This window comes from Condylostylus longicornis, unplaced genomic scaffold, assembly GCF_029603195.1.
Source record: "Condylostylus longicornis isolate FDR11 unplaced genomic scaffold, ASM2960319v2 ptg000048l, whole genome shotgun sequence".
Classification (NCBI taxonomy): domain Eukaryota; kingdom Metazoa; phylum Arthropoda; class Insecta; order Diptera; family Dolichopodidae; genus Condylostylus; species Condylostylus longicornis.
Window position 1 is genome coordinate 21,080,226 of NW_026578017.1, and position 14,845 is coordinate 21,095,070.

At 23.2% G+C, this 14,845-nt stretch overlaps 1 protein-coding gene across 1 annotated transcript in view; it reads left to right on the forward strand.

Annotated features, from left to right (window-relative positions):
* Positions 1-2,624: 2,624 nt before the first annotated feature.
* Positions 2,625-14,845, forward strand: part of LOC129611017 (polypeptide N-acetylgalactosaminyltransferase 1) — a 58,718-nt gene continuing 46,497 nt past the window's right edge. The window contains exon 1 of the mRNA XM_055523920.1: positions 2,625-3,754. Coding sequence (XP_055379895.1) covers positions 3,449-3,754 — 306 coding nt within the window. The 5' untranslated portion in view covers positions 2,625-3,448. The remainder of the gene's footprint in view (positions 3,755-14,845) is intronic.

The following is a 14,845-nucleotide window of genomic DNA, read 5'->3' on the forward strand; positions in this document are numbered from 1 at the left end:
CTTCGGATCAAATTTCAAAGCACAAAACACCGATAATATTTTTTGTGTTTGACATATTTTCTTAATCATCTGGATAGTTGAAATTTGTTGTTTTCAAAAAGACGCATCAAAAATAAATTTTGACAATAATTAATCATTTATGACTCTTTTTGATTTACATTTCACTTCATGATTTACATACATAATGTATGTATATATTTCTTGCAAGAATTACTTTGGAAAGTCCAATCGTCTATAAGCTAAAAGATAAATTAATTAAACTAGCTGCAATTAAATACAAAAATTCATGTGCCTATGCAAACATATATACATATGTTAGAAAATAGTTTGGTAAAAAACTTACTTAATGGTGAAAATGGTGGAAAATCCATTTATTCAATTTTATACATGTATAATGCATGTACAAAATGTATATACTTATTAAACTTCGGATCAAATATGAAATTTGGTTTAATCACCCATTAATCTTCCACTTGCGTTAAAGTTTTTTAAATTTAATTAAGTATTTTATTGTAAGTGTAACAATAAATTATTACATTATTATTAAAAAAATTTTAAATAATATTCTTTAAAATTAATAAATAGTTTAAAAATTCAAACTTTTTCTGAAAATAAAAATTTAAACAAAATTATATTTGACATTTGAGTAGTAATAATATACACACAAAAAAATATTGGTATGGCAACAATAATTTAATATAATGATCTAAACAGTTTGAAATGCTGCTCATAGTCTACGTAAAATATTCGAACAAAATATATGAATAAATAACTTTCAATAATTTTGTAATAAAATAAATAATTATTGTTATATTTTATTAATCAAATATTTGGATTCTATTTTAATTTAAAAATTAGGTGGAGTTAATATAACGAAATTTATTGATGACAATTTTTTAAATAAAAGAATTGCAATAGCTCAATATAACGCCGAATGTAAAGCTACTTTAGAGTTAAAAGCACGATTCATTTTTAAAAAGTTATAAAATTTTATTAGTTCTTAAATTTTTATTAATATATTTTTTTTATTTTTTATTGCTAAGATAATTTTTAAAATTTATTCTTTTCTTATAAATATTTACCATTCGAATATAATTGCAAGTTTATAGTTGATTTATTACACTTAATGGTGGCAGAAGTATTTGAATACTAATAACTCAATAAAATTCAAGTTACCAGATATCGACTTGAGTAAGATTGTATATAAAAATTTCTATGTATTGTTGTCACTTATAAATATTGTTAATAATTTAAAGTTATAAATACAATATTAATAAAATAATAATACAATAAGTACTTTCCAGAACTAATTTAATTAGTTCAGATTTGATTCTGTTAGTTTATGGATAATCGAACAGTATCAAAAATTTTATTGAACATAATGTACTTATAATGTTAAATTTTATGAAACTGTAGATAACATTAGTACAAATAAAAATAATTTTAAAAACTAGTCTATTATGCGTGATTTTTATCTTTTTTTAACAGTACTAGACAAAACTGTCATACTTAAGAACAAATGCAAATTATACATTATCAAAGAATCTACCTTAAATATGTATCTATTATGAATTTCTCTACTCGGACAGAATGTTTATCGTAAAATTCCCTCTATTTTATAAAATAAATTTTTATATAATCTACATACTTGTTCATCTATATTTGGTAGTAAATTGTTATTGATTAATTTTTTGTCAGATTATAAAATTAACAATAAAATCGTTTCGATTTAAGTACATAAAACGGTCTAAATAAAAATATATGAGTATGTATTTTATCTTTTTTTCAAATCAAACTCAAACGTAAAATTTAATTTAATCATAATTTCCTTTTCGTTTCATCAATTCCTCACAATTTGCTTTGATTTAATTTCTTTCAAGCTATTTACGGCGACATCTTTTGTACGATATTAAAACTAGATGAAAACAATTAGTTTCTTATTAACGTTTTTTCTGGGTATTTTATACTTTTAAAAAGAAGAATGTGAAGAAAAAATTAACATTTTCTGAGTCAATATAAATTTTTCATTTATTGTTTTCTGAATTTGAATATTAATGAAGCTTAATCAAACATTTTTACAAAGAAAATTTACATAGCGTTGGACTCGTACATACGATAATGTCCGATAGTGCTGCCACTCTAGGTTGAAATATTATGAAAAAACAGGTGGTTGATATCAAATACAAAATTTATAACACTATATTAAATTACATTCTTTTATCAGTTTTGAGTACACAAAGTACCCTATGTAATTCGGATAAATAAAATATTAATTATTTATATTATAATGTGCTATATATTTGTGAAATGTTTGTACCTACAGATCATTTGTGTTAATATTTATTTGGCTTCCGTAAAAAAAATATGTATTCCTTTTTACTTTTCAGTTTTTTGAAAAAATTGTTTTCAGTATATGTAGCGACATCTAACCAAAAAATATTTCAATTAACAATGTAACATGAAATGTCATTTTTATTATTGAATTTTTTTTTTTGTTATTATTTTATTTACAGCAGCGCATTTACATCTCTCAAAATTTTGACAACTTCGATACTTTTATTGTTGTTTTGCTTTTTGTACATGTTTTATTTTTTTTTTTATAGTACAACAAGGAGAGTGTTCAACTTTTCAATTTCTGAATCATTCATTCTCTAAATAATCATCTTCATCATTAAAAGGCCAAAAAAGAAAACAAAAAATATAAATTTTAATTTTTATTTGTCGCGATTTCATATTTTCGTTGGTGGAATTTTTGATAAAAAAAAAGGTGGAAAAGATAAAAAAAAAACCTGACTTCGTGGACAAGCTTTTAACTTTTTTTTCTCTTCTCAAAATAATATCACAAATTAAATTTTATATATACATACTTACCTACATACATAACTTTAGATGTCTACAAACAAAAAAAAGTTTTCAAAATTAAAAACTTTAACTTATCAAGAATAATTCAACAATTTTTTTTACCGAAATGAATTTTAGTATCACCTGTGCCATTAGCGAGTTTGTTAGTTTCCGCTGCTGTTTTACGCTAAAAAAGTTACAATATCAAGGAGAAAATTGAAATAAGAAGAAAAAAAACAAGAAAAGAATTTGATTTTTAAATAAATTTTAAATATGAAAAAATTACTTACAATATCAGTGAAAATGTTTTGTTAATATTAAAGAAAATTATTAATTTTATTTTAATTTTTATATATATTTTTTTTTGTTTTGCAACACGAGTGTATCTATTCAATTTTAAGTTGTGTTTTTGTTTTTATACATAATTTTAATCATAAATATTCCAAAACAAGAAAAAAGAAACCTCGCCTAGTTTTCTTCATACATCACACGTCTTCTAATAAAAAACAAGGAAAAAAAAATTATTTGCAATACTTACACAATATTATAAGTGCATAAATAAATTTAAAGTATCTACATAAATAGATAGTTAATAAAGTGGTTCAATATGTTACCAAGATTTCGACACAGTAAATTTATAATATTTGGAACAGTTATAATGTTCTTTGTAATTTACTTTAGAATAACGAATTTAACTGAGAATGATACCAATTCAATTGACTTTGATAATAGTATAAATAATAATATTGAAAGTGCCAAATTAGTAAATAATCGTAATAAATTAAATATATTTGATAAAAATAATTTACCAGAGGATATTAATAATATTGAAAATAATGAAATAGAATATCCCACTGATAAATCATTTAAGAATCCTTTGGAATTAGCTGTTTTTGCTGATTTGGCAAAACAAGTAAGTAAAATTATCCTTTACTTATTACTTATTTAAAATATACTGCAATTAAGATAATTCGTTATATATATTAATATAATTATTAATGTTAAGCTTTTAATTGTAGGTATACATAAATAATATTAAATTTATACCAAACACTTCCGAAATTAAATATCTCAAGTTAAAACTTAATAATTTAAAGGAAATTTATACATACCATTACTATACTTAGTTGCATGCAAATAAATGGCTTGTAATAAATATAGAATGAAGTTACATACCTGTTCATATATTAAAAGTACTTGTTGGATTGTTTTCATTTCTTTTAAGCAGGAAACAACAACAGAAAATTGGAAAATTAAAGAAGGCCCAAGAAAAGAATATTAAATGAAATATTTATTCACACATTATGACTTGCAATATAGCTGCCTACTTATCCACCTATATTATATATATATGTACATATATACTTAATCATGTACTGAACAAAAGTAAAGACAGGAAAAAATGAGGGGTTATTTTTATTGAACGTAAAATAATAAAGTAAATGTACAAAAAAGAAAAGTTTCATAAAAATATAAAAAAATTTTGCAATTCAATTGTGGCTGAAATGTTAAATTCTTATTATGTTTTCAATGTGAAGTAACAGGCAAAATTTTAACATGAAACCAGAGTTTTGTTTAAAAAAAAAGGAACAAGTACATACATTCAAAACTGTAGTATAAATAATACGAATTAAAATTCTATAGTACATGGGTACTAAAAGCAAACAATAACTTGTTGATGTTTTGCTCCCATTATTTTCATATTAAGTTTCCAGTTATTAAGGTATATTCTACCTATTATGTATATATATGTACATATACCTTCCCACAATTAAAAATATTTTGCAAGAAAACTGAAATTGTGAAAAAAAAATCAATTTCCAAGGTCATCGGCCACATTTACAAGCAATTTAAATATATTTTTACTGAAAGACCTACTATCATTTTATCCATACAATCAATATACACATGTATAAGTAGATATATATGAAAAATGTAGAATACAAGTATATATTTTAATTCCTATACGCACAGCAACTTTTTTATTGTTACAAAAATACTTACATAGATTTAATTGGATTGTGACAATGAAATACACCAATAATTACTTATAAGAATGTTATTATACTTTTTTATATTTTTACAATACTATTTCATCTGTAAATATAAGTAGTTACCCTTCCTTCATGTGACTAAGTGAAGAATGAAATGTAAGAGAACTGTGTATAAGAAAAAAAGTATTTGTAACAATGTTGTATGGTCTAAAAATTTTTTAATTAAAGCATGACTTGTAAATATTTCTCTTATTACCTAGTATTGTAAGATTTTGTGTAATTTACTCTTACTTATATAACAATTCACATTTAAATTTTAATTTATTATAAGCAGTCACATAAATATAATTAAGGTAGATACCTACTTAGGTACTTGAATGTATAAAATTTTCAATATGTATATGTAAGGTTCTTATCTCAACATATTAAAAATCTTATTTATTACAACAGGAACAAAAAGCAACTTTCTTTATCTATAGTAGATAATTTTTGCAATTAGGTGTAAGTATATGTAATGTTTTTTAAGTATTATGTTCATAAATGTAACAATATTACATACTTATATATATACTTTGAATTCCAGAAAAAAAAAGTTTTCATAAAAATCAGAGCGATGATAAGAAAAAATCAAAATATATTTTATTTTTAATTTACAAAAGTATTGATTATAATAACGTCATTGATATCACATTACAGATGGATTGTAGGAGTTAGATAAGCATAAAAGAAAAACTTCAACCCCCAGATTTTTTCATACATTGTAATTATGTAATAGCTTATTAAAATATCAAGTATAGTATAACTTATAGGGTGTCCCATATTCGATTATATTTCCGAAATGTTAAAAGAAATTTAAAAAGTTTATTCTAGTTTTCGTATTTATTTCCTGACGGATTTAAGTATTAGGAAAGATGTAAAAAACAGAAAGACTAAATCCAGTCTCAAATAATTCGAGATAAAGACTGAAGAAACGAAAATTATTACTAAGTATTATTTTTCGTTTTGCTGGGGTTCTATTCTATCACCCTGTTTCGGAAAGGAATTAAAAGAAAAAGTAAAAAAATTATAAGTAAAACGATCCTTGTTCGTCATTTATAAAATTGTAAACTGTCATAGACAGTAGTATGTAAAAGATTTATCAATTACTGTAATTGGAGAAGCACATAAGTACATTGACTTCTATTTTTAACATTAAGTATATTATGTACTTATTAGCTTAATAGTTATGTGGTTAAATATAAAATACTTCTATATGCATATATATAATGTGTACTTATTTGAAAAAATGTGTTAACCATAAGCAAGTACTATTTACAAATGGTCTTCGATCATGTTTTTTTTTTTTTATTATTAAGTGTTTCTTTACGTAGTTATTATTATATTTCTTTTCTTGTCTAACTTATTCTGATTCTTTGGATATATGATACTTCTACACATTTATATGATATTGATATATATTCATTTACAAAAGTACTTATTGAGAATGCACATATTATAGCACATATCTATTTAACATATATTTTTGTATTATTTACATATAGAAATTGACCTTTTTTTATAAAGCAATCATAGAGTTAGTTTTGTCAATGAAATGCTTACATACACGTATGTAATATTGTAAGTTTATTTACAGTATTTTTGAATTATTAAGGAAGTGGGTGTGAAAATGACGTATTCATTTATGTTTTAAATTATCATAATAATTGAATATTAAATATTGGCTTATTCAACAGCTAATATTAAGTTTGAAATGCCATTCGTTTTGAAAATTTGGTTGAAATTACTAATATCTAATAAGTACTTAATACAAAAATTTTTAAAATTTTTTGAAAAACAAAATTACAATAGTACTTTAGTGAGTACTTTAAGTGAGTAAAAATAAAATTTATATTGTGAAGTCTTTGTTATCTTTTATCATTCCTTGCTGTTGTTAATGCATACGGTTTATGATTTGTAATTAATTATGCAATCATATAATATGTATATATATATAATTATTATAAAATTCACATGTCATGCAATATCAATTTCATATTTTTACATGACAATATTTTTATATTTAAATTAAATGAATCTTTTGCACGAATATCTATAACAATTCTCAGTAAGTAGTAATTTAAAATATTCATGCTTAAGAATATTTGAAAAGTTAAAATTAAAGATATCAACTATTGCACATTTAAGTAATTTGAGTTAATAAATAATAAATTTGAATTTTAAATAAGTAGATTTCAAATAATTTTAAAATAAGTAAATATTTTTGCTAGTTCTATATACTTAGATTAGTAATATATACTTAATGGCTAGCGCAAGAAAGGAAAATAAAAAAAAATTGCTGAACTCGAGCCAAATATGTTGCTGTTAAAGTGAAAGTTAAATAAGTAAGATACATACTTAATATTAATTAACTAATCTGGCAAAATAAGCCGGCTAGATACAAGATTTTTTGCTCGCATCTCTTTTGAAAAAATTCAATATAGAGTTAAAAAACTTTTAACAGCTGTTACTGAAGTTTTGTAATTAGAATTATTTTAATAGTTTGAAAATTACTTCGGGTTTTCGAAATCAATTTCAGATATTTTTTTGTATCCTATTTAAGTATTATAGATAAATATATCAATGGATTTGAGCATGAAAATAAAAGTTAATTGTTCCTATAACTATCTCTGATTTCTTTATTATTCTTGATTATTCTTCCCAGACTAAATTGTTAAGCATCTCCCGAAATAGGAAGAATTAAATTTTAAAATTGCTATTTTCTCTATATCAAATTTAATAATTTGTTTAGGTAAGTCTCATATTTATGTGCATGTAAAAACTCGTAATTAAGTTAATGATTAAAGTTAATTTGTGTTTTTTTAATTATATATAATAAAAAATTAATACTCAAAACATTAACTAATAAAATTCACCAAAAATTTCCAAACATACACGAAATGTACATTTTGATGAATGCTTTTACAACGACCTAAATTAAAATTAAAATTACGTTTCATCAAAATAAAATCTCAAATTAAAAAAATATTTCATATTATTAGAAGCAATAAGTAATTTCCTAATTCATTTTTACTCATTAAGGTATTAAAGTCATTTATTTAAAAAAAAAAAGAATCTACTTAAAAGAAGACGAAAGAGTTCAAAAGTCTTAACTAATTTTTCATTTATTCACATTACTTTTCAACTTTAATATCTCATAATAAACGTGTAATATAAAAATTTTCAACAATTTCATTAAAAAATTCTTCATCTTTTGAAATACGTAATTTTTTTATATTTTTTTTTTCAAAAAGACGTGATCCCGCATACAAAATGAATAACTAGGTAAGAGCATTTGTCATTATAAATGATTCATGTGTATAAAGGGTACATCGATTAAATACGATGACCGATTTATACCAATGTTAGTTTTTTTTTCATAATGCATCTCTAAAATTACTAAGACTAAGTATTGAATTCGTTTTAAAAATTACTTTATAATATTATTTGTAATGCTGACTGATAACGTTTCGAGGTATTAAAAAGCATTCTCTTATTTTGCATTGCTTGGTTTAGCATTGCTTGATTGCCCTTCTTGTCAACCAAATTAGCGGCTAATTTAGTTAAAGTCCTTATTAGCTAATTTTAAAATAGCAAATACTGCAGTTTTTTTTTAATTTAAATGGGTTGGAATAGCAGTTGAAACGGCTACATCATACATAATTTTTAAAAATAATTTTATCATATTTTATGAAATACTCATGAGCTGTGTGGGAAAATATTACAGAAATAAGGTTCCAAATTAGATTTAAATCTGGTATTTAAATGCTTACCAGGCCGGTTCTGACATGATTTGCGTCCTAACGATTTCTAAAAAGCGCGCAAAAAAATTGGAAAAAATTTTTATTTTTTAAAACATAGTTTTTTTTTTAAGTTTTCAATGGCGCCCCTGTTTCACGGGCTCCATTGCAAATGCTTACTGTGCATATACGGTAGATTCGGCGCTGATGCTTAGTACTTAGATACCAAAAAATTTCGCAATTATATAAGTGCTTATTGTAATTTAAAACTCTTAATACTAATTATCCTTATTTATGAAAAACTAGTTAAAATGAAAACGGATGCTTCTGATGGTTCTTTGAAAATTTCAAATTTAATTTATTCCCGATTAAATCTATCTTAGCTTCTTTTGTTTGTTTTTTAATTTAAAATTGCTTGTGAATTTCGCAATGTAAAATATTTAATATTGTTGGGATAAATTTGATTTTTCTTTGCTATCTTATCTTATCGAATATTTTGCGCTATTACTTTTTTTAAGTATTTATTTATTGAAACTCTTAAAAGTGTTAATGAATTTTTTTTTTTGCTGTTTTGGTAAGATATACATACGTAAACTTAAAACTAAAATATATGTATGTATGTAAATTATATCATTATTTTTCTATATAATATATATATAACATGGTTATTTGCTTAAAAAGAAGTAGACCGATTATTTTGTTTGGAACCCATTTAAGTAACTATTTATTTTACTAAATTGAATTTTTACATTTACTTATTTACTTCTATTAATATTTACTTTTAAATAAGTAAGTACTCGTAAGTGCTAGTTTTTTCCATTTATATTAACATTAATAATTACATATTATACTGATTCGTATGGCAATCTAGCCACTTAAGTAAAATTATAACATGCAGAGCTTATCAAGTTTGTTTTACAATCAAAGGCACAGCCAATGAAATTTATATATTATTTTTAGTAAAATTAACTAATTAAACGTAATTAATTAAATAATTTTGCTTTAATTTCATTTCTATCTCTATAAAGAAATTCTTAGCTTTCTTTAAAGTAATCTGCACTTACTTGCGTTTATTCTTCACTTAAGTTTTGTAGAATGAATTATTTGCTGCCAGAAAACATCTGGCAAGTTTAATTTGCACTTTTAATATTTTATAGCTAAGGTTCTTCACTTCATAAATAATTATTTATTTTAAATATGTATTTAATATTCGTATACGTACTCTGTGTTGTTAATTAAAAATTTAAGAAATAAAACGCCACTATGTACGAATAATAAAAGTTACTTATTAAAAAGTGTTAAACATTAAGTAAATGAGTACAAATTACTTATTTAAATTCCAAATTTCTTTCTTGTTAAAAGTACTTAAATTTCGTTATTAAAATAATTTAAAATCATAAAAGCACTTAAAAGAAATTACTTTAAAGCGAAATATACTTACTTACAAATTGAATTTTTTCATACATTTTTAAGCAAATAATATTTTAATTCCCCTCTCAATTATTTAAATATACATATTATATATATATATACATATATATATATATGCACATATAAGCAAGTATATGTATGTACTTTTGTGTTTTGTGCATAAAATAATCACTTAAGTTTTACTTATACTTTTATTATTTATTTAAATAAAAAAATTTAAGTTATAAATTTTTAATTCTCTCAATTATAAAATGAAGAAATTTGGCCAAAAAAAGAGAGAAAATTTTATTATCAAATTTTACTTACTTTAAAACCTTTTAAAAACCTAATCTCTTTTAGTGTTTAATTATAATATTTATACATACTGTGAGTGTCAAAAAAAACCGCTCACTAAAAATTATTTTATGTAGTGTTTAATATATTTTGTTTTAATTGTCCAAGTCACAAACTAATTTATAAATAATAAAGTACATTCAATTACCAACAAAATTAATTAAAAAAATTTTCATAAGAGTAACAAAAACAAAACAAAAAATAAATAAATTCAAAAATGTTGACTTTTTTACGCGTCAAAACAAACCGCTCAGCTTTAGTACATACAAGGCATATTCATCTAATTTTCTGAAAAAACTTCGGGAATCCCCCAAAAATAATTGTTTAATGATTTTTGCAGGTTTAACTAAAGGCATATCGTCGTTTTTTCTGAATAGTTCGGACTATTTTTTCGTTTTTTTAATGAAATAAATCATTCTTTAGAAGATTTTAAAAAGTATTTTAAATATGGTGAAACAAACCACTATAGAAACGAGAGAAATTATTATTAATCTCAATAAAGCAGGTAAATCACACCGCGAAATAGGCAAACTTGTGGGCAGAGCTTATTCAACCGTAAAAACTATAATTGATAAGTATAAGAATACAAATAAAGTTAACGATCTCAGACGCTCAGGTAGGCCGAAGAGTTTAAACCCAATTCAAATAAGAGAAATTGTTAAAAATGTTAAAAAAATTCACATACAAGTGCCGTGATGGGTTCCTAAAATATTGGAATTAAGACAGGTAAACCTGCTAGCGCAAGTACGGTACGTAGAGTACTACATGACAACGGACTATTTGGAAGAGCACCACGAACAAAACCTAGTATCTCAAAAAAAATAAAAAAAAGAGACTTAGCTACGCAAAAAAATATAAACAAAAGGATTTTCTTTTTTGGAAAGATGTATTATTTACTGATGAAAGTAAGTTTGAAATATTTGGAGCTAAAAAACCAGTGAAAATATGGAGAGAAGTTAATAAAGAGTTTGAAGACAAAAACGCTATTAAGACAGTAAAGCATGGTGGGGGTTCAGTTATGGTCTGGGGCTGTATGGCTGCAGCTGGGGTTGGTAATTTGGTGTTTATAGAAAGCACTATGAATAAAATGGGTTATTTAAAATTTTGCAAGATAATATTGCACCAAGTATAGAAAAATTAGGTTTATGCAATAATTGGATCTTCCAGCAAGATAACGACCCCAAGCACACTGCTCTTGTTGTGAAGAAGTGGTTGCTATATAGAACCCCAAAACAATTAGACCACCCTCCCCAGTCGCCAGACCTTAACCCAATCGAACATTTATGGGACTACCTGGACAAACGTATAAGAACAAGACATATTAGTAACAAGGAAGACCTAAAAAAAGCAATTTTAGAAGAATGGGCAAAAATACCTTCCCAGTTTACAAAAAAACTTGTAGAATCCATGCCAAGGGGATTGGGTCCTGTATATAAATCAAAAGGGCTACAAACCAAGTATTAATTTGATTAATTTTTAAAAAATTTTAATATTTTTTGTTAATGAGCGTTTTTTTTTGACGCGTAAAAATGTGTGGATTTTTGAATTTCTTTATTTTTTGTTATGTTATTGTCATTTTTTGAAACTTACTTTTAGGAATTTTGTTTGTAATTGAATGGACTTTAATATTTGTGAATTAGTTTGAATGTTGAATAATTAAAATGAGTGAAAATAAATGTTAAACAAAATAATTTTTAGTGAGCGGTTTTTTTTGAGACTCACAGTATATAGGGTTGCTAAAAAAAGAGTAAATGTAGGACATTCAATTTGGAAATCTGTTAACTGAAAGAACATATTTCTTGAATGGGCATCAATAGCAAATTTTTTAATAGATTTTCATTCATATTCCTTAGATTTAGAAAATTTCATTCATGAAGTTTTTAAAACCTTAAGTGTGGATATAATTATAGCAAGATTTAAACATATGCAAACATTTTCAATGGAAAGAAAATGTGAAATATTTTAAGAACCTCTTTTTTAACGAGAATTTTAACGAAACGAGAATTTTCTGTTCTTTCCAAATTTTGTTTTTATTAGAAAAAACAATTTAAAATATTTCTAAAGTCTCGTTTCGTGAAAAAAAATTGCAAACAGTCGCAGTGATAGATGAACTGCTTGTATGTAAAAGACAATCCTTGTCAATACAAAAAGGAGCTCCAGTCCTCGTAAAAGAGAATCAATGGCAACCCTAACATATAAAACATATTCGTATACAAGTTTTATACTTAATCCAAAAGTTATTTCCGCATTTTTTCAAAACAAATTTTAAATATTAAATTTTTAAAATAACATTAAATAAAATACCAAAAAAAAAATATAAAATTAATTTACTAACAAAAAAGAAAATTATAAAAACATTTCATCAGAATGAATTTTTTAAATATCCTCTACTGAATAATAAATAAATAACTAATATTTTTGATTTTTATTTCCAGCTCATAAGTTTTTTTTTTTTGAATAAATAAATTTTAATTATTAATAAAAATTATAAAAGTTATAAACATTATGTATATACATAATATTATTTTATATTATAACCGGTCTTATTGATTCTACCAAATTTTCTCCTCTACTTACCTAATTTATGCTTATGCTTATTCTTTCATATTTAAATATTAAATCAAAACTAAATATAAATTTCCAAATATATACGTACCAAATATATATATAAGTAAACTGAGCTTCATTATAATTATAATTTTATTCAAACATTTGATAGTAAAACATTTACAATTCAAAAATATACTGAATCATTACGATCCAATTCAAAATGATTAATGAAAAACTTATTGAATTCAAAAAAAAATTCAACTGATTTTTGATTTCTATGGCTCCCAGAGTCTATCAAATATTATGGGATATAACATATCTTACGATAACATGAACGAAATGCAAAGAACTCCGTAAAGAATATAATTTTTACATAAAAATCAAAAATTTGTGTTTTATTGTAAGTGCCAATATTGTAAGTCCTTTAACATGATGCTATGAAATACTTTAATTAAGAAAATGTCATATTTAACGCGACACAACATACTAGGTCAATCGGAAAACAGATCGACAACCATATAAAGTTGAAAATCCTTATTGCAAATCAACTGATCTATATAAGAATTCTATATCATGAATAAATTATACGTCAAATAAGCCCGGAACCTTATTTAAATTCTACACTATTTTTACCTTATTTAGTAAATTTTTTAATATTTATGTATGTTATAATTGCTTTCAAAATTAAATTTTTTATGAAACGTCAAAAAAATAATGGTTAAGGTTTTCATTTAAAGTATAAATATGTCAAACTGTTATACAAATAAGCTCATATCACGGGAATTATTTTATAAAAATAACACAAAAATATATTAGTATGTTTGTATATATGTATATGTACTTAAAACGCTGGAAATGCGGCATCTAATTAATATTTTAGTATTAAAAAACCCAATCAAAAAAATTTTTTTAATTATTATACTTATAGAGTATTGTACGAGAATCTAAATTTAGATCTACATATATCGCAACCCTAAAATCAAATTAAATATTAAAGAAAAACCATTACAAAAAACTTATATTAATAAATTTTTCGTTTTAGTCAATCACTTGCTCAACTCTTTTTTATCATTTCGTTAAAATTTTAAAAATATTGTTACCAAAACAACTTAAGTAATATTAAAATCACATTAATTAACTAAAAATTTCAAAACAGGATTAAATAGCTAATAAAATAATCTATTTGTCATGTAGGTCTTTTATATGAAATTTATTGCGTATAATATACAAGATTTTCTACTATAATAACATTTAAAATTTTATTATGAGAAAAAAACTAGATTTATTAATTATTAAATAATTTATTTTAAAAATAATAAAATTTTATTATTTTGGTATATATATACAATTGGATTTGAATACGCATACCAACACGCATTTTAATATAACAGTTAAAAAATTTAATTTTCATTCTAAAAAATTACACAAGGTGAGCTACTCTTTATTATATGAGCGAATAAAAATAAATAAATTGTATTTAATTGAAAACAAATTAATTTTCATCTACATTTTCATAAAATTGTTGATTTACTATTTAATTTGTATGTGTATATATATATTATATGTACTTATAATTTAGTTATACTTTTTTTAATTTTAATCATGGTCAACATTCATTTAAGTTTTATCTAAAATTCTATTATTCTTTTATAAAAAAAAAATAATACAAAGGTAGATGAAAAAACTAATGTAAGTTATCAGAAGAAAAAAAATCATTTGATCAGCTTAATCTAAAATATAATTGTAATGTAAAATGGATTCAAAACACAAACAATTGTATAACAATATAACACAATAGGAATAGCTTTTTATGGAACACCCAGATTTTTGGTTTTTCTGTTTATATATGCTAACTCTGAATTGAAATTGCCTAATTCAGAATTTAAAAAAATTGAGTAAATTGAGTTTAAAGAATCAAAG